The 20,953-nt window shown below is 42.8% G+C and overlaps 1 protein-coding gene across 3 annotated transcripts in view; it reads left to right on the top strand.

The window, feature by feature from the left end:
* Window positions 1-13,570: 13,570 nt before the first annotated feature.
* Window positions 13,571-20,953, top strand: part of AOAH (acyloxyacyl hydrolase) — a 173,772-nt gene continuing 166,389 nt past the window's right edge. Inside the window, exons 1-2 of one of the 3 annotated variants that reach the window (XM_067746725.1) lie at window positions 13,571-13,631; window positions 16,858-17,008. In XM_067746725.1, the coding sequence (XP_067602826.1) occupies window positions 16,888-17,008 (121 nt within the window). In that variant the 5' untranslated portion in view covers window positions 13,571-13,631; window positions 16,858-16,887. Of the gene's footprint in view, window positions 13,632-16,570; window positions 16,745-16,857; window positions 17,009-20,953 lie in introns of those variants that run through there. The other 2 variants (XM_067746726.1, XM_067746724.1) reach the window with 2 other exon arrangements.

Raw genomic sequence — 20,953 nt, 5'->3', positions numbered from 1 at the left:
TGGGACTTCCCTGGTGGCGCAGTGGTTAAGAATCCGCCTGTCAATGCAGGGGACACAGGTTCGAGCCCTGGTCCGGGAAGATCCCACATGTCGCGGAGCAGCTAAGCCTGTGCACCACAACTACTAAGCCTGCACTCTAGATCCCACGAGCCATAACTACTGAGCCCGCGTGACACAGCTCCTGAAGCCCACGTGCCTAGAGGCTGTGCTCTGCAACAAGAGAAGCCACCGCAATGAGAAGCCCATGCATTGCAGCAAAGAGTAGTCCCCACTCGCCACAACTAGAGAAAGCCCGTGCACAGCAACAAAGACTCAACCCAGGCAAAAAATAAAAATAAAATAAAATTAGAAAAAAAAAGATCATGTGGTCCTTTGATAGATTTCCTTGAGCTCTCATTCAAAGCCTATTTTCTCTTTTTTTAAAGAGAACCATAATTTGTTTGGTTTTTAGCCCACAAAAGAATGAAGGTATCAAATGAGAGCAAGGAAGCATGTACACTGTCTGTAAGAAGTGAGGGAGGAGACAAAAAGACTATGAGAAGCGCACACAAGAACTATGAAGGCATAGCCATCTAGAGTCAGCCAGTGAGGAGAAACAACCACATTCACCTGGGCGAACTCCAGGCACCTTGTAGTCCAGACGTTTTAGGGGACAGAGCCCAAGTGGGTTCCTCAGGAAGGCTGATCTTGCTTCTACTTTACCTCTTTGTTCTTTTTGAATGACATAGTCAATGATTGTATTAGTTCCCTATTGCTGCTGTAACAGATTACAACCAACGGTAGCTTAAAATAACACAAATTTATTGTCTTACAGTTCTGAAGCTCAGAAATCCAAACTGAGTTTTGCAGTTTAAACTGAAAGAGTTGGCAGAGCTGCATTTCTTGTGAAGGTTCTTGGGGAGAATCTGTTTCCTTGCCTTTCCAGCTTTTAGAGGCTGCTTGTATTTCTTGGCTTGTGGCCCCTTCTTCACATCACTCCAACCTTTGCTTCCATTGTCACATCTCCCACTCTTACTTTGCCCTTCGGCCTCTCTCTTATAAGGACTCTCGTAATATGTTGGCCCTATTCAGGTAGTCCAGAGTAATCTCCCTAGTTCAAGATCTCTAGCTTAATCACATCTGCAAAATCTCTTTTGCCATGTAAGGTAACATATTCCCAGATTAGGACATGAACATCTTTGGAGGGCCACACTGAAAAATGAATTTCATAACCAATTCTAAATTAATGTCACCATTTCATCCTCTGAATGTATTTCCTCATGGCAGGGAAAAGGGAGGCAGCCCAGTACCTGTTCTCCAAATGGCCAAGATAAGGTGTTCAACAGATTTTACGAAAGGCAAAAAGAGGAATACAAACTGAAATAAAAGAGCTCGCTCAAATATGTAAAGTAAATATACAAAAGAACTTTGGCTTTACTGTTACAAACCGGAAAGAAGAAATGAAAGCCAGTATAAGGCATCTGGAGTGGGGAATGATCAGCCCTTGGGCTGGGGTTTCCCACACGTTGCCTCATGGCAGCAGCCAGACGCAGGGCTGACGTTGGCTCCGGTGCTCTTGCTCAACAGTAAGAGCTTATATCATGATGCTAATAAGGAAATAGGGGTGCCCCAAACTTTACACAATTTCTCAATCCAAGGGGATAAGTTTAAAGAGGAAAATGTCAGTTCATGGGTATTTCACATCTGTGGAATACGGAATAAGAAGTTGAGAAAAGTAAGATCTTACAAACCGTGAGCTCTTCACCTAGGACCCATGAACCCCCAGAAAATAAATAAATGGGTTTCAAGAATCCATGATGTTTTAAAATTCACATGTACAAATTAGTGTGCTTGTATATGTGCTTTTTTCCCAGGAAGCGGATCCATAGCTTTCATCAGATTCCCAAACGGGTCTGTGAGTGTATAAAATAGAAGATATTTCATATCAGGTGATCAATAAGGAATAGAGAAAAGGCTGCATGTCATTAATTACTCATACAAGAAGTAGTTTCATTTTATCTATGAAATGTACTTAAAAGTCAACATAGGAACCGACCTATGCAAACTCTAGAGCTCTGCCTCAGCACCCGCTCAAGGGCAGAGTAATACAAAGAATGCCAGCTTCCTGCCCCGGGGAACTGGTAGGTTTGTGAATTTCCCAAGGAGGGGCTTTCCATACAGCTGCCTGTTCTATCATGTGACTGAATAATGACAAAAAGCAAAAGTGATTTAACTATAATTAAATAAACTGATATACCAGGTGGCTCTTCGAGTCCCCAGAATGTAAACTCAGAGAGGGTGGGAATCTTTGTGAGTTTTCTTAACTTGATGGCTACAACCTTGCCCGGCCATAAGAAGGTCAATAATAGGTGATCAAGAAATATGCATTGAACTAAAGAATCAATAAAGAGTTTTCTAGAACTCTATGAATATTGTGAGCCTCTCACTGTTGTGGCCTCTCCCGTTGCGGAGCACAGGCTCCGGACGCGCAGGCTCAGCGGCCATGGCTCACGGGTCCCGCTGCTCCGCGGCATGTGGGATCTTCCCGGACCGGGGCACGAACCCGTGTCCCATGCATCGGCAGGCGGACTCCCAACCACTGCGCCACCAGGGAAGCCCTGATTTTTTTTTTTTTTTAACATCTTCATTGGAGTATAATTGCTTTACAATGATGTGTTAATTTCTGCTTTATAATGAAGTGAATCAGCTATACATATACATGTATCCCCATATCTCTTCCCTCTTGCGTCTTCCTCCCACTCTCCATATCCCAACCCTCTGGTGGTCACAAAGCACCGAGCTGATCTCCCTGTGCTATGCGGCTGCTTCCCACTAGCTATCTATTTTACATTTGGTAGTGTATATATGTCTATGCCACTCTCTCAATTCGTCTGAGCTTACCCTTCCCATTCCCTGTGTCCTCAAGTCCATTCTCTATGTCTGGATCTTTATTCCTGTCTTGCACCTAGGTTCTTCAGAAACACTTTTTTGTTTTGTTTTGTTTTACATTCCATATATCTATGCTAGAATACAGTATTTATTTTTCTCTTTCTGACTTACTTCACTCTGTATGACAGTCTCTAGGTCCATCCACCTCACTACAAATAACTCAATTTTGTTTCTTTTTATGGCTGAGTAATATTCCATTGTATACATGTGCTACATCTTCTTTATTCATTCATCTGTCGATGGACACTTAGGTTGCTTCCATGTCCTGGCTATTGTAAATAGAGCTACAGTGAACATTGGGCTACATGACTCTTTTTGAATTATGGTTTTCTCAGGGTATATGTCCAGTAGTGGGATTGCTGGGTGGTATGCTAGTTCTATTTTTAGTTTTATGAGGAATCTCCATGCTGTTCTACATAGTGGCTATATCAATTTACATTCCCACCAACAGTGCAAGAGGGTTCCCTTTTCTCCACACCCTCTCCAGCATTTATTGTTTGTAGACTTTCTGATGATGGCCATTCTGACTGGTGTGTGGTGATACCTCATTGTAGTTTTGATTTGCATTTCTCTAATGATTAGTGATGTTGAGCAACCTGTCATGTGTTTGTTGGCAATCTGTATATCTTCTTTGGAGAAATGTCTATTTAGGTCTTCTGCCCATTCTTGGATTGGGTTGTTTGTTTTTTAAATATTGAGCTGCATGAGCTGTTTATGTATTTGGGATATTAATCCTTCGTAAATTCCCTCTATGCTTACTTTCTGGATGGTTTTTATCATAAATGGGTGTTGAATTTTGTCAAAAGCTTTCTCTGCATCTATTGAGATGATCATATGGTTTTTCTCCTTCAGTTTGTTAATATGGTTTAGCACATTGATTGATTTGCATATATTGAAGAATCCTTGCATTCCTGGGATAAACCCCACTTGATCGTGGTGTATGATCCTTTTAATGTGCTGGTGGATTCTGTTTGCTAGTATTTTGTTGAGGATTTTTGCATCTATGTTCATCAGTGATATTGGCCTGTAGTTTTCTTTCTTTGTGACGTCTTTGTCTGGTTTTGGTATCAGGGTGATGGTGGTCTCATAGAATGAGTTGGGGAATGTTCCTCCCTCTGCTATACTTTGGAAGAGTTTGAGCAGGATAGGTGTTAGCTCTTCTGTAAATATTTGGTAAGATTCACCTGTGAAGCCATCTGGTCCTGGGCTTTTGTTTGCTGGAAGATTTTTAAGCACAATTTCAATATCAGTGCTTGTGATTGGTCTGTTTATATTTTCGATTTCTTCCTGATTCAGTCTCAGAAGACTGTGCCTTTCTAAGAATATGTCCATTTCTTCCACGTTGCCCATTTTTTTGGCATATAATTGCTTGCAGTAATCTCTCATGACTCTTTGTATTTCTTCAGTGTCAGTTTTTACTTCTCCTTTTTCCTTTCTAATTCTATTGATTTGAGTCTTCTCCCTTTTTTTCTTGATGAGTCTGGCTAATGGTTTATCAATTTTGTTTATCTTCTCAAAGAACCAGTTTTAGTTTTATTGATCTTTGTTATTGTTTCCTTCATTTCTTTTTCCTTTATTTCTGATCTGATCTTAATGATTTCTTTCCTTCTGCTAACTTTGGGTTTTTTTGTTCTTCTTTCTCTAATTGCTTTAGGTGTAAAGTTAGGTTATTTTTGAGATGTTTCTTGTTTCTTGAGGTAGGATTTTATTGCTATAAACTTCCCTCTTAGAACTGCTTTTGCTTCATCCCAAAGGTTTGGGTCATCGTGTTTTCATTGTCATTTGTTTCTAGGTATTTTTTGATTTCTTCTTTGATTTCTTCAGTGATCTCTTGGTTATTTAGTAGTGTATTGTTTAGCCTCCATGTGTTTGTATTTATTACAGATTTTTTCCTGTAATTGATATCTAGTCTCATAGCATTGTGGTCAGAAGATATACTTGATATGATTTCAATTTTCTTAAATTTACTGAGGCTTGATTTGTGACCCAAGATATGACCTGTCCTGGAGAATGCTCCATGAGCACTTGAGAAGAAAGTGTATTCTGTTGTTTTTGGATGGAATGTCCTATAAATATCAATTAAGTCCATCTTGTTTAGTGTATCATTTAAAGCTTGTGTTTCCTTGTTTATTTTCACTTTGGATGATCTGTCCATTGGTGAAAGGAGGGTGTTAAAATCCCCTACTATGATTGTGTTCCTGTTGATTTTCCCTTTTATGGCTGTCAGCATTTGCTTTATGTATTGAGGTGCTGCTATGTTGGCTGCATAAATATTTACAATTGTTATATCTTCTTCTTGGATTGATCCCTTGATCATTATGTAGTTTCTTTCTTTGTCTCTTGTAATAGTCTTTATTTTAAGGTCTATTTTCTCTGATATGAGATTAATACTCCAGCTTTTTTTTGATTTCCATTTGCATGGAATATCTTTTTCCAACCCCTCACTTTCAGTCTGTATGTGTCCCTAGGTCTGAAGTGGGTCTCTTTTAGACAGCATATATATGGGTCTTTTCTTTGGTATCCATTCAGCCAGTCTGTATCTTTTGCTTGGAGCATTTAATCCATTTAAATTTAAGGTAGTTATCAATATATATGTTCCTATTACCATTTTCTTAATTGTTTTGGGTTTGTTATTGTAGGTGTTTCCTTCTCTTGTGTTTCCTGCCTAGAGAAGTTCCTTTAGCATTTGTTGTAAAACTGGTTTGGTGGTGCTGAATTCTCTTAGCTTTTTCTTATCTATAAAGGCTTTAATTTATCCATCAAATCTGAATGAGATCCTTGCTGGGTAGAGTAATCTTGGTTGTAGGTTTTTCCCTTTCATCACTGTAAATATTTCCTGTCACTCCCTTCTGTCTTTCAGAGTTTCTGCTGAAAGATCAGCTGTTAACATTTTGGCAATTCACTTGTATGTTATTTGTTGCTTTCTCCTTGCTGCTTTTAATATTTTTGTTTGTATTTAATTTTTGATAGTTTGATTAATATGTGTCTTGGTGTATTTCTCCTTGGATTTATCCTGTACGGGACTCTCTGCGCTTCCTGGACTTGATGGACTATTTCCCTTCCTATATTAGGGAACCTTTCAACTATAATCTCTTCAAATATTTTCTCAGTCCCTTTCTTTTTCTCTTCTTCTTCTGGAACGCCTATAATTTGAATGTTGGTGTGTTTGATGTTGTCCCAGAGGTCTCTGAGACTGTCCTCAATTCTCTTCATTCTTTTTTCTTTATTCTGCTGTGCGGTAGTTATTTCCACTCTTTTACCTTCCAGGTCATTTATCTGTTCTTCTTCCTCAGTTATTCTGCTATTGAATCCTTCTACAGAATTTTTAATTTCATTTATTGTGTTGTTCATCATTATTTGTTTACTCTTTAGTTCTTCTAGGTCCTTGTTAAACGTTCCTTGTATTTTCTCCATTCTATTTCCAAGATTTGGGATCATCTTTACTATCATTACTCTGAATTCTTTTTCAAGTAGACTGTCTATTTCCTTTTCATTTGTTTGGTCTGGTGGGTTTTTACCTTGCTCCTTCATCTGCTATGTGTTTCTCTGTCTTCTCATTTTACTTAACTTACTCTGTTTGGGGTCTCTCTTTTTGCAGGCTGCAGGATCATTGTTCCTGTTGTTTTTGGTGTCTGCCCCCAGTGGCTAAGGTTGATTCATCGGGTTGTGTAGTCTTCCTGGTGGAGGGGACTAGTGCCTGTGTTCTGGTGGATGAGGCTGGATCTTGTGTTTCTGCTGGGCAGGACCACTGGAGGTGGCGCGTTTTGGGGTGTCTGTGAATTTATTATGATTTTAGGCAGACTGTCTGCTAACAGGTGGGCTTGTGTTCCTGTCTTGCTAGTTGTTTGGCATAGGGTGTCCAGCACTGTAGCTTGCTGGTCTTTGAGTGGAGCTGCATCTTAGCGTTGAGATGGAGATCTCTGGGAGACCTTTCACCATTTCATATTACGTGGAGCTGGGAGGTTCTGATGGACCAATGTCCTGATCTCGGCTCTCCCACCTCAGAGGCACAGACCTGATGCCCAGCCAGAGCACCAAGACCCTGTCAGCCACACGGCTCAGAAGAAAAGGGAGGGAAAAAAAGAAGAAAAATAATAATAAAATAAAGTTATTAAAATTAAAAAAATTATTAAAAATAAAAATATTTTAAAGTCATGAAAATAAGAAAGAAAGGAAGAAGAAAGCAACCAAACCAATAAACAAATCCACCTATGATAACAAGTTCTAAAAAGTATACTAAAAAAAAAAATGGACAGACAAAACTAGGACAAATGCAAAAGCAAAGCTGTACAGACAAAATCACGCAAAGAAGCATACACACTCACAAAAAGAGAAAAAGGAAAAAATATATATCTATATATATAAAGAAAAGGAAGAGAGCAACCAAATCAATAAACAAATCTACCAATGATAATAAGCTCTAAATACTAAACTAAGATAAACATAAAACCAGAAACAAATTAGATGCAGAAAGCAAACCCCAAGTGTACAGTTGCTCCCAAAGTCTAGTGCCTGAATATTGAGATGATTTTTTGTCTCTTCAGGTATTCCACAGATGCAGGGTACATCAAGTTGATTGTGGAGCTTTAATCCGCTGCACCTGAGGCTGCTGGAAGAGATTTCCCTTTCTCTTCTTTGTTCGCACAGCTCCTGGGGTTCAGCTTTGGATTTGGCCCCTCCTCTGCGAGTAGGTCACCTGAGGGCGTCTGTTGTTTGCTCAGACAGGACGGGGTTAAAGAAGCAGCTGATTAGGGGGCTCTGGCTCACTCAGGCCAGGGGGAGGGAGGGGTATGGATGCGGGGTGAGCCTGCGGCGGCAGAGGCCGGCGTGACGTTGCACCAGCCTGAGGCACACCATGTGTTCTCCCGGGGAAGTTGTCCCTGGATCGCGGGACCCTGGCAGTGGCGGGATGCACAGGCTCCCCGGAAGGGGGGTGTGGATAGTGACCTGTGCTCACACACAGGCTTCTTGGTGGCGGCAGCAGCAGCCTTAGCGTCTCATGCCCGTCTCTGGGGTCTGCGCTTTTAGGCGCGGCTCGCGCCCGTCTCTGGAGCTCATTTAGGTGGTGCTCTGAATCCCCTCTCCTCACGCACCCCGAAACAATGGTCTCTTGCCTCCTAGGCAGGTCCAGACATTTTCTGGACTCCCTCCTGGCTAGCTGTGGTGCACTAGCCCCCTTCACTCTGTGTTCACGCAGCCAACCCCAGCCCTCTCCCTGGGATCCGACCTCTGAAGCCTAAGCCTCAGCTCCCAGCCTCCGTCCATCCCAGCGGGTGAGCAGACAGGCCTCTCGGGCTGGTGAGTGCCGGTCGGCACTGATCCTCTGTGCGGCAATCTCTCCGCTTTGCCCTCCGCACCCCTGTTGCTGTGCTCTTCTCCGCGGCTCCGAAGCTTCCCCCTCCACCACCACCCGTCTCTGCCCGCGAAGGGGCTTCCTAGTGTGTGGAAACCTTTCCTCCTTCACGGCTCCCTCCCAGAGGTGCAAATCCCATCCCTATTCTTTTGTCTCTGTTTTTCCTTTTTTCTTTTGCCCTACCCAGGTACATGGGGAGTTTCTTGCCTTTTGGGAAGTCTGAGGTCTTCTGCCAGCGTTCAGTAGGTGTTCTGTAGGAGTTGTTCCACATGTAGATGTATTTCTGATGTATTTGTGGGAAGGAAGGCGATCTCCAAGTCTTACTCCTCCGCCATCTTGAAGGTCTCCTAGGCTGACTTTTTAATTTCTTTTACCACTAATAAATTTATTTGGTTTTATTAAAAGCCACATATTGTAATTAAATCAAAATTTTTTATAGTTTATTATAATTGTTTTCATTCTGAATGTCTGAAAGCTGTTCATTGAAAAATTTCATCTTTCATCAATGCAGTATTTCCTTATTTTTTATTAATATTTACATATGAAATAAAATGGGGAGAAAGGGCCACTACCTGATTCTTTGCATTCATAATCATGTAATTTAGGACCTCTGACTCCATGGAAATAAAAGATCTAAGTTTCAGAGCTAACAATGACGGGATGAAAGGCTTCTGCTGTTGCTGGTTGAGAATGAATTATTTCCCTGCATGGAGGAATTCAGGGATGTCCTTCATCGTGCTGTGTGTTAATTGGATTGTCTTTGGTATAGCTGGTTTAAGCGTGGCACAGATCATTTCCACATGGGTATCTTGAGTCAGGCTGGCCTTCTAAACCCACAGGTCTGTTTTAAAGTCTGAGCACTTTCTCACATCAAAGAGCAGAAGGGAAGTTTCTGAATCAAAAACTAAGTGGATTTCTTATCTCATGGCCTGCAGCCATAGGGTGTGCTAACTTCCTGGGAGAGATGTCTCACCAGAGCTTTTAAAAAGAGGCATTGGCTGGGTGCTTTACCTTCATTGGTCAGTTTGCAGGGAGATGCCTTCAAAGGAGCCATGTTACAGGAAACACCCAGTTAGATGGTCTCATTCTTTTTGGCTTGTATGCTGGGAAGGTAGATGCATTGCTGCTATAGAGCAGTGAGGAGGTGGTGTCTCCAGAGAGGCTAAACCACTCCTAAAATGTATTCCAGCAAAGCAGGGAACACCAGGGTAGCAGATGGTCTAATTAATGGCCTTCAAGAGTCTAGTCCCAGGAGAAGATAGAGGGATGAGGGTCTGAAGAAGGGTCACTCTTGGTCAGAGCAAACTGGGCAGGTCTGAAGTCTGCAGGGAAATCAACTTTGCCATCTTATTACAAAAACCATGACAAACTGGAAGAAATTGCACAACTCTAGACTTCACCCCCAGATAACATAAGACTCTCACTTCTTGTTTTCTCTCTGCAGTTATGGGACTGCATCTCAAATTCTAACTTGGATGCTTGGCCCTTATTGCATCCTTTGCTGATCTGATTCCACAGCATTTGCACTAGGATTTAGTACTAAACCCCGAATTTACTGCCTTCAATGCTTTTCCTTTTGCATAATAGTCCTGAGAGCATTTTTAAAAATAGCTTCTTCTGTTTCACTGTACTGCCATAATATATCTTTAAATTTTTCATAAAATTTTTATAATATCTTAAATTTTTTTGCCTTTTGCTGGCTCCTTTCTTTCCCCCATGATCATTTATTGAATACCTGCCATGAGTCAGGTGCATGTTCTACGGTGATGGAGCTAAATAACTTGGATGCTGATGTCGTTAGCATCCAATGGGGGGTGGGGGGGAATCAGGTGCCCACACTAATGGCCATGCCACAGAGGCAAGGGCCAGTGGAGGCTTGCCTGAAGTGTCCTGGGAGCACTGAGGATGGAGCAAACACTTGTGCTTGGCAAGGGACACAGAAGGCTTTTGAGAAGAGGAGAACTTGAACAAAAAGAAGTTGTCCTGGAGACAAATACTCTTATCAGGTGAAGGATATTTCAGGATGACAGCTCATGCAAAGGCACTGAGGCATGAACAGCTGGGCATGTCTGGGGACATCACTGGTAATTTGGTGCCACCAGAACATAGGGCACATGGGAAAGTGATTAGAAATGTGGCTGGAGGGATGAAGTCTCCGGACGATGAGAAGACTTGTGGGCCGTTCCAAGGAATTCACCCTTTATTTGGTGGGCGATAGGGAGCTTTGATGGGTTGTAAGCATCAGGGTAATATGATCTATTGTGTTCTTGACTAAGATTGCTAATTTTCTTCAACTCTAATTTTACCTTTAATTGTACTCCCTGTATCTTTCTTTTTCTTTAAAACCCATAATACTTATTCTGGTTATCTATTTTCCAAAACCTATAAAATTATATTCATCCCCACCCTGTCTTCCCTTCCATCACCCTCCCATTGGAAGCACTTGGCAGGAGTTTGGATGTGGATGTGCATACAACATTTTAAGCACTTGCTCTGTGCCAGGCACCGTGTAAAGCAATTTCATGATCTTCTCTCCTCTCCCCTTACTGTCTGTCCACTACCTCTTAACACAATGACTGGGAATATTGGGGAGAGAGCTTTGAACCGAATGAAGAGCTCCAAAGAAGCCTGTAATATACTGCTCTGAGCTCACCCTGTGCATCTGGGGCTCGTGCAGTAAAATAGTGTACACTCAGCTCAAGGCAAGTTCTTAAGGTGATCTTATATTTAGGCACTTCACCTCTCAGACCATATGACCATGACTGCTCTAGTCCTCTGCAACTGCAACGTCCCATACCTTCCACACGCACCTTGAAGCTGCGTTTTAGCCTTTTGTTCACAGTTAGCGTGAAGCTTAGTTCATTTTACTTAGGCTTCCTCCATGAAAATATCCCCAGAAGAGATTTAACTAATCCATATTTTTTAATATAGTGGCAAACTCCCCAGTAAGTCAGGACCTTGTCTTATTCATGATAGTCCCCTGATCACAGGTTAGCCTGTCTCATTTCAGTCTCAGCTGTGATATTGGTTTTTGCCAATTTGTGTTTCCATGAGCTGTCCAGGACAAGAGTTGGAGAGGAAAGTGCCTTTAGGGAGCATCTGCTGCCCATGATTCAAAGAAAACCCCACTGGGAAGAATAGGACAGGCCAGTGTGCCTCATTCCACCTTCCAAAAACTCATAATGCAAGGTAATCTTACATATTCAATTCAGAAAGAAAAATATTCACATGTATTTATGTATAATATACATGGTAGGCAGTTGCCTCCCAATATTCTATTTCTCCTTCTGTTTAGAACCCTGATTTTTAGCAGAGCATGTTGCCATCAGAGTAAGTGATGGCAGCCTCCCTTAGTTAGGAGTGATCATATGACTCTATTTCCCAGCACCCCTTGTAGCCAGGTGTGGCCACTGAGATGTATGCAGAAGTGTTGGGAGATTTGGGGGAAGAAGCTCTTTATAAGGAAAGGTGTGAATTTCACTAGCCATCTTCTGCTTTCTTCTACTGCTGGCTTGGAACATAGACATGATGGCTGGAGCTCTAGCAGCTATTTTAGCCATCTAAGGTCTAAAATTTTCTGTCCTACTAGTTATAGGATAGTAGGACAGAAAATAAAAAGTTTTGGCACCTGAAGACACCATGGGACAACCATAACAGCCTTGAACTGCCTACCCCTGGACTTCTTTTATCTAAAAATGAATAAAAGAATGAATGAATGAGCTTCAAGCTTATTTCAGCTATGTTTATTTTATTTTGTTCCATATGTGCATTCAAACTCAAGTTTACATGTTGGAGATCTAAGTCAAAGTAGTTTAAGTCTACCTTCCTCCCGGTCTATAGCATATGGGAGTCTAAAGCATATGAGAATCAATCTATGATTGATATATGAGAGTCCAAAGCCCTCCCCAAGATACCCGTGAATCCCTGAGCATGTAAGCTCCTAGTCCTTCAGCTTCTGGAGTTGTTATTACCTGTGCTTCCTTTGCTCTGCCCTGCTCTGATCCAAACATGAAACTCATTTCCTCATTGATTTCCACAAGAATCCATTCAGGACCTTGGCAAAGTATCATCTCTCACATGGCACAGCAAACAACTTACTGATCTATGTTGAACTTCCTATTAGCTCAGGTCTTTTCGCCACCCCACTTCCCAGCACTTCTCTTTTGGCGCTTCAGCCAGGAAGACCCGAGTGTTTCATTTGATCCTGCGTCTCCCTTCTCTGCCCCTACTTCCTTCCTTTTACATCCAAATTCTACTGCCTCACTTATAAAAAGCAGCCCATGTGCCACAGCTCCTTTACCCAAATTTACTCTTAGGTGCCAGGCAGACAAAAGAAGTTCTATTTAATAGAATTCACTCTCCTAAGAAGGCAGTTGTCGTTGTAAATGGCATAGCTCTGCCAGTGAGTGTGAACGTAGCTCTAAAGTCTTAAGAACCTCAGAGTGCACGAAGGAGTGGGTGGGGTGTATGGGGAGCAGGAAAGGAGTGTTGGAGCAAAGATCTGCCTGTGTGTCTGGATCACGCTGCACCCTTGCCATTGCTACATTGTTAACACATTGAGGATCACTGGTTTATTTCCTGGTGCGTGTCTCTTCCTGCTGGAAACTACCAGTGTACCTCTTGGGAGGTGGGTTTCCACATTCTCTCTCACCATGTGGTTATTTTCTACATTACATCTGCAAGTTTCTCTCCTACCAGTGATAATACGCTTGGGTGGCCACTCCTCTGGGGTGTTCTGAATTTCTACTTTGTATCTACTTAAGTGCATTACTAAAATGGACATTCCTTTAAAGATTCCGAGAAAATATATAAAACATGTTAAAATTCCAATACCTGAGAAGGATAGTGTTAATTCATTGTTAGCTTTAAATTTACCTGACATTTACTCTTAGGTTTTTTTTCATTCATGTTGTCTCTTTAATCCTCCTAATTTCCCTATAGTATTGGCATCATATACCCCATTTTGTAGTTAAATAAACTGACACCCAGAGAGGTGGATCCGCTTGCCCAAGGACACACAATTAGTAAGTGATGAAACCATGATGGAGATGAAAGTGTCGCTGATCCTAAGCCCAGAACCCTTTTAATTAGCCGACACGCACCCTTGTCACGGATTAATTTACCGTTTCCCTAGCAGAGAGCAGAGACCTGAGGTAGAATAAATAAACCCTGGCTGGGGAGGAGGGGTCAGCAAAGGATCTGGGCTTGGTGTGAACCGAGGGTCACCGCAGAGAATCCTGGGAAGCCAGAAGCAAGGGGAGGGATCCTTGGTGTCCGAAAGAGGAGGAAGTCAAAGCGAAGAGGCGCTTTTGAGGGAGCACCAGATCTTACAGTATCTCCTGTCACCCAGGTCAGTTGTTTTTGTTTTTTTGTGTTTTTTTTTCTGATTAAGGAACTTGCTGTGAATGAGATGGTTGAGGCCAATGCAGTTCAATATATAGTCAGGAAGCATATTCAAACAGAACAAGCCAGAACCACCGGTGTAACATTTGAGAATTATAAACCCTCAGCCTTCTGTAGCAGCTGGACAGACTGTGATTTGAATCGAAACTCTCCGAGTGAAGTAAGCAACAAAGTGCTCCAAGGAAGAAATCTCATTTCCCAAAAGCAGATTTTGAGAAACTCAGAATTGGAGCATCTGACACAGGTGTCCTCAAGGGACATCGTACAGGGTCCAACAAGTCGTTAGAAACCATTGGCAGGTCCAGGGCCTTTCAGCAAGTTGTACAGAGATTCTAATAGGTCATGTGCAGTCAATGCTCCAGGAGCACAGGTAGCCCTGTCGGGGAGATGAGACCAGGCAGTCTGAGCGATGCCTGTGCAAACAGTAGGAGCCCTGCACCTTTGCCTCGGCGACCGGAGGGACGGTTTGTTAGTGGTACATGGGCTCATGCACTCCCTTCAGCATCAGTTAGTGAAATCACTTCCTGACTTCTGTGTTCCTCTTTTTTTTTCTTTTTTTGCGGTACGCGGGCCTTTCACTGTTGTGGCCTCTCCCGTTGCGGAGCACAGGCTCCAGATGCACAGGCTCAGCAGCCATGGCTCACGGGCCCAGCCGCTCCGCAGCATGTGGGATCCTCCCGGACCGGGGCACGAACCTGCGTCCCCCTGCATCGGCAGGCGGACTCTTAACGGCTGCACCACCAGGGAAGCCCTGTGTTCCTCTTTTGACCCTGCCAAGTAAGAACTCACCTTTCAAGCATGAAAATCACTTCCGTTTAGGGAAAACCTACTATATGTCAAACACTACCATGACATTCCCCCACAGCTGAAGAATCTCAGCCCTGGAAATGGTAAAGGACTGGCTCAGTGCTATACAGCTAAGCCCGGGGTTCCCAGGGCAGCCAGCCCTGCCCGAAGCCCCAGCATCTCAGGCTGCCTCAGGACCGCCGTCCGTGTGGTGCTTGTGGGTGGAACTGCCTGGGTCACGCACACATGACCAAGGGCCTAAAAGTTGCACACAGCCTAACAGTGAGAAATGCCTCTCACCCTGAGGTGTCCCAGTCCTGCTTGCAGCTATAGATGTAGACCAGGAGACCCTCAGGAGGCCCAGAGCCAGGGCCAAATGCTTTTGCCGAAGCTGTGTGAAGATTCCTCACCCACCTATGGGTTAACAAACTAGACTCTGCTCCTGGAGGGCTGCCCTGCACACAGACGGTGTTCGATAAATGCAGCCTTCAGTAAATGCAGCCAGTGTCATTTTCCTATACCTTGGCCTGCAACTACCATGGGCGTCTTAGAATTCTCTCGAAATCTGGCCTGGGGTGCAGATTTCATCATACTCCTGCTGGGATAATAACCAAAGCTTTGATTTACCAAATCTTCTTGCTGGACACACTGCTTTATAGTATGAATACATCGTCTATTTTAGTCCTTCCAGCAACCCTGACAAATATTATTATAATTCCAGTATAAATGAAGAAGTAGAAGAAAGTATAGAAAGGTTCCATCACTGGTCTAATACATGACTCAGAAGTGAACAATGGATAGGATAGTTGAACATGTGTCTTTTTGTCTTTCCAGTCAGTGCTATTAATAACTCTATTATCCTGCCTGCTGAGGAATTCCCTGGAATTTCTCTAGGCCCTGAACCCTCTGTTGGTCGTGGTGACCTCCAGAGCTTCCCTTGGCCACAGGGTCAGAGACCTTGTGAAACAGCAGCTCAGCCTCAAAGGAAGCCACGGGTCCATGGTGACCAAGGACATCCATGGCATTCGCTGGCCTAACCAGTGCTGGACCCTTAAGTAGGGAAATACTCTGGTGTGTGATATCTCTGCTGCAGGTTCAGAGATTTGACAAATTGGCATTTGTTAAACTAATGCTCACCCAAGAAGTCTTCAAACCATAAAAATTGGTATTTCCTACATCCTGGAAAGAATACAACTCTAAAATTCTACCTGCTGCTTAAAATGCTGTTCCTTAAGTAAAAGCAGGAGGAGAAGAAATGTCTACCAATTTTGATAGCTTTTATAATATTCTGTAAAGTTTATCATAAGCTTTCCTCAGAGCCTAAACAGGGAGAATATTAATTGCATGATCCCGCAGGCTTATCTAGATTGCGGCCCTTTGCCCCACTCCCCTTATCTCATCGGAGAATGGCTTGTGACTTTGCTGTATCCTATTTTAGGACAAAGCATTTAGATTATATGTCTTTTCTCTATCTATGATCTGGTTTAGTTTTCAGTTTGTTTGTTTGTTTGTTTTCTTCTTGGAAAAATAGCATTCAATTCTCATCTTCAAAATAGAAAATCAGTCTTAAAAATGAACAAATCTTTCACAGGTGAGGGATGTAAACAGACTGAAATTCTGGAGGAAAGAGATGCATTGTGCACAGTCAAGTAAATATGAATTGGTTAATTTCAGCTCATCTTTTTTCTTATTAGATTGAAAATCCAGCCATTTTGACTGCCCCTTTACTGTCTCACTGTTCATTTTCTGAACACCAATGAATGGCCTCGGGAAAACTTGACCCTTCAAGGAATAATCCAACTTCTCCAGAGGAAAATAACTACTTGACCAGAATATTCTTTAAGAACAAAATAAGGAGCCCAACTTCACCATATAAAACTGTTTAGAGCAAAACTAAACTTCTGAATACAACGGATTATAATTTCTACAGCCTGTGAACAACTGCTGATCAAATTGCTAAAGGCTGCTGTTTTTGTGGTTGAGGCTTTCTTCTTTGGTTTTACTTTTAATGTAGTTTTGTTTTGCAAGAACGAAAGAGGAAGGGCCGCCTAACCAGGCTGCGGGACGATTCCAGCAAGCCTCGAGTTTCCTGGGGTTCACAGCCGCGGACTTCAGCCAGCAAGTGCAGAAGCGCTGTTGCTGCCTCAGCTGCACCTGGGGTTTTCCTTGTCTTGCAGTTTGTAGCTTAGAAGAACGGTGTGCAAGCGACTCCAGCTCTTCCCACACCCAGGCCAGTGTGGCTCTCTCTCAGGGCTCTGTCATAGTGAGAAGTGTGTACGTGAGTGTGGTGTGTGTGTGTGTCAGAAAACGAAAGAGAAGGGGAGAGAGACTGATCGATTCTTCGGCCTCAAGTTCAGCATCCCTTAGTTGTCCGCTTCTGTCCCCAGGCTGGTGTCTTCTGGTGCAGTAGCTCCGAGATGAAGCCACCCTGGAAAATCCTTATGGCCACTCCTCTGTTCTTTCTCCTGACCCTTCACACCTTGGCCTCTCCAGCCTATGACCACCAGCCCAGCACCAGACGCTCCAAAGTCTGTATAGGTACGTAAATATTCTATTTTTAATGTGGATATCATGGGGTCAAATCCTTGACTTGCATAGTAAATCATCTATTTAATGGCATCCATAGCTATAAGATTCCAAGTAAGACACCAATAACCTTACCAGTGTAGAAAAATTTTGCTTCTTAGAGTAAGTGTTCACACTACATGCACATATGTGTGTATAGAAGCATGCTATATAGTTGCTAGTTTGAATTAAAAGTCTTCCACCTCATTGGTGATTGGAATTTTTTCCCCCTGGATGGGCAACTATAAAAGCCTGAAATTCTTACCTGCTTTCGGGACAGTAGACAGCATTACACAGTAGAAGGAAGGTGGACTTTGACCTTTGAATTGCTGCCACCTCCTCCCCCTCTGTTCTGTCCCTTACAGTCTGAAGCTTTGAGCAGCTTAACACTTCCATACCTCTGTGTTCTTATGGATGAAACGAGGCTTATTATACGCACTTCATGGCGATGTGAGAATTGAGATCATGCATGTAAATTTATGGTATTTGCACACAGTAAGGATTCAACAATCTTAGTTTTCTTCCTTCTCTCAGTGAGTCCAGAGATGGCAATAAAAGGACAGTCACCTGGAAACATTGAACTTTGACTGAGCTATGGCTTTCACTTATCTTTTATTGAAGTATTTTACTTCAAAGTAGTTGTTGTTGTTTGGTGTTTGGGGTTTTGTTTTTCGTTTTTTTGGGGGGGAGGGTGTTGTTTTTTTGTTTGTTTTTTTGGAGAGGAGTAAAAGTAGGGTAAGACCTTTGATATTCATGTTATACCTGGAGATTCCTGAACAGGGCCAAGGGCTTTCAATGGGTCAGTCCATGGAGCCAAGGATACTCAGAAGTCTGAGTAGTAATTATTCAATGAGCAGATCTCAAAATAAAATCCTGCTTTAAGAAGCCAGAAGAAGAACTCGAGGGATAAGTATGGTGGCCATCTCTTACAAATGAAAAGTTTGGATACAGATTATGATACATACGAATTATTTCTGGAGACAGTACAGAAGAATATCTGAATTAGTCCTATTTCCTGAAAAACCATGATTTCCAGTCTTTATACATGTTAAGGAGCACATCTCTGGTTTCAAGGTCTTCTTTTAAATTAAAACCTTAAGACCTGGATTCCCTGCGAATCTATTCTCCACAGGCCTGGAAGCAGAGGTGTGGCCCCATTGGAGCCATGCCTGGGAGGTTATCCCCACCACTGTTTGGTTCCATCAGATAACTATTTACCACCTTCTATTTTCTCAGAACAAACACCTAAAGCTTGTCAAGCGGAAATGCACTTGAGAAAGGCTTAAGTGGAATCAGTTCTATTTCTAGGATGGTTGCATCATCTGAGATACTTGGCCCTCCACCCCTATAAAGTAGACATGAGATACTCGTTCCCTTCCCTGCCCCATTCCCACTGAGGCATAGAGAATTAGAAGGAGGTGTTGAGGGGATTCTAGGATGCAGTTGTTCTGGCTATCTATTATTGCATAACAAAATTTAAAATAACCATTTTGTCATACCATGATCTTGTGGGTCGAGTGTGCACTTTTAGCACCAGCACGCCCAGCAGCTGTGGCGATTGGAGGTGTCTCCTGAAAGGGGACCTGGGGGTGCTCTTAGGCACTGGCCAAATGTGGAAGTGTCTTAGGAAGCAGCGAAGTAAGCTTACTCGCAGCTGGTGGTAAGAGGAAGAGCCTCATAGAGGGGCTGGGAGAAGAGGAGGAATTGTCATTTGGACTTCTGTTAATCCCAACAACTTTCAAATGAAAAGCAGGACTACATGACTTCCAACTCATTGGCTCCCATAGTCCAGAGTTTGCACGTAAGAGGTCAACCTACACAGAGAAGGACTTTTCTTCTGGCTGTCATCTAACATCCTGGCACAGAGAATCTGGGCTAAGTCTTTTAGCTCACTGAACAAGAGGCAGGGGAGAGTGAGGAGAGCTCCCAGTGCAGATGTGGCTGCCAGGGTCACGGAGGGAGGGGACAGCTCTCACAGAAGTGGGAACTCTTGTGACTCGAGAGATACTCCACAAGGAGCCACTGTAGAAGTTATTGAGTGATTGAGCCAACATCCCCATCATAAACAAACAACCCCAGCTCCTGTACCAAGAGGAACCTTTGCAGTGGGGAACTAACCAGCAGATCTGGAGGGCCTGGCCTTGAACATATTCCAAAATCAGAACTAAGCTATGCAAAGCCCCAGTGGCCTCTTTCCCAATTTACCATAATTCCTTTGCACTGAACTGTACGTTCATTTGATCACTAAGTAAACTCTGATTCTACTGTGCTGGAACAGCCAGGGCCTCTTTCTGCCACTTTTCAAATGTTATGAAATCAATAATAAGCCATGTTCATTTTTGCAAAACATTATTTTCTTTACATGGCTGATTTAGGGGCAAAGTAATCCTTATGTTTCTAAGTCATTGACATTTAAATTAATTCACTGAATTTTGGTTTTTTTTTTTTTTCAAGGAATCTTTTTAAAGCGCTTAAAAAAATTTTTTTTTCCCTCATTCATGTTTGGTTAAGTATATAAAATGCCTTCAGAGTCCGATAAAACCTCCTCCCCACCGAACCACATCACACACACAGTGGTCAGAGATGACTTTATAGTTTGAAAGATAAAGGGGAAGACGTGATCCTAAGCTTTCAACCAGCATGAATGGTAAAATGACAATGTCGCTGACAAAAATAGGAAAGATTTAGACAGAGCCAGCAGAGATTGAAAATTTATGATCACAATTTACATGTACAGAAGTTTCATTTTCTCTATTTCTCTATATCTGAACACTAGTTCATAAGCCACCACCATTGCTGCTGAGGGCAGCAAACATTTCATCTTTCCACTCATGTGTTTAAATTTAGTCTCCTCTGGATAATTCAGGGCTCTCTTCTTTTTCCCCTCTCTGAGGGTTGCTCTCAGTCCTTGGGGAGGTCTTTTGTATCACCCTGACACGGTTCTCGGCCCTCAGAACTCCCACAGTGAAGTGTCACGGCTGGTGCAGCTCATGGGCTGTTCTTAACAGAATCCACGGTCACTCCCTGCTGACAAGCTGCTCACCTCCACCCTCGTGGGCCCTGCAGACCCTTCAGGTGTAGCCAGATGCCTGCTGGTTCCCAGCTGCAGCTGCAGCCCTCTGCACTTTGTCCCCCACACTTCACACTTGCCCTCTTCTTAATCCCCTACTTTTGTTTTTAGATTATCACAGAATTTAATCCCAACCTTGGCACAGATGGTAGGTTTCTGATCATCTCAATTTTCACTGAACTCACCTTTGCCTTTTTTTCTTTTTTTCCTGGATTGTTCTGGGGCATAACCCTGAAGAGAAGGACCACAAAGGCACTCTAGAGAGAGGTCCACAACTCTGTGAAAGGTCCCAAAGTGAGCAAAACCAGAAGAATCCAAGTGGGCAGTATGCTTTTCCTTAAGGAGAAAGTGAAAATTTTCTTTTTTGGAGGGAAGGGGTGGGCAGTAAACTAGATCATAGTTTAAATGTACTATGAGAAAGAGGGGAAAAAAAGAATGTTACAAAGCATTAAGCAGAGTAAAATCCCCATAAAATTATATATAATGTGCCTATCTCTCTACTTATATAGCTGTCTTCCCAGATAGGATGAACAGCAAAATGCCAATAGTTGGTGTATGGTTATCTATGAGTGACGAGGTTACAAATGATTTGTAATCTCTTTTCAGTGCATTTCTGAATTTTCCACATTTTCTAGATGAGCTTGCAAAAACAATAGTAAGACATGGTGGTTAAGAGCAAAAGAGCTTAAGCTCTGGGGTCAGACTGCCTGGATTGGAATCCTGGCTCTGCCACTCTGTACATATGTGACATTAAGGGCACAGTTTCACCCTCTGTACCTTGTGTCCCCCATCTGTAAGATGAGATTACATGGGGCCTGCATCCTTGGGTGGTGTGGAGGGCTAATGAG

This window comes from Pseudorca crassidens, chromosome 8 (assembly GCF_039906515.1).
Source record: "Pseudorca crassidens isolate mPseCra1 chromosome 8, mPseCra1.hap1, whole genome shotgun sequence".
Classification (NCBI taxonomy): Eukaryota; Metazoa; Chordata; class Mammalia; order Artiodactyla; family Delphinidae; genus Pseudorca; species Pseudorca crassidens.
This window is presented reverse-complemented; position numbering and strand designations above follow the sequence as displayed.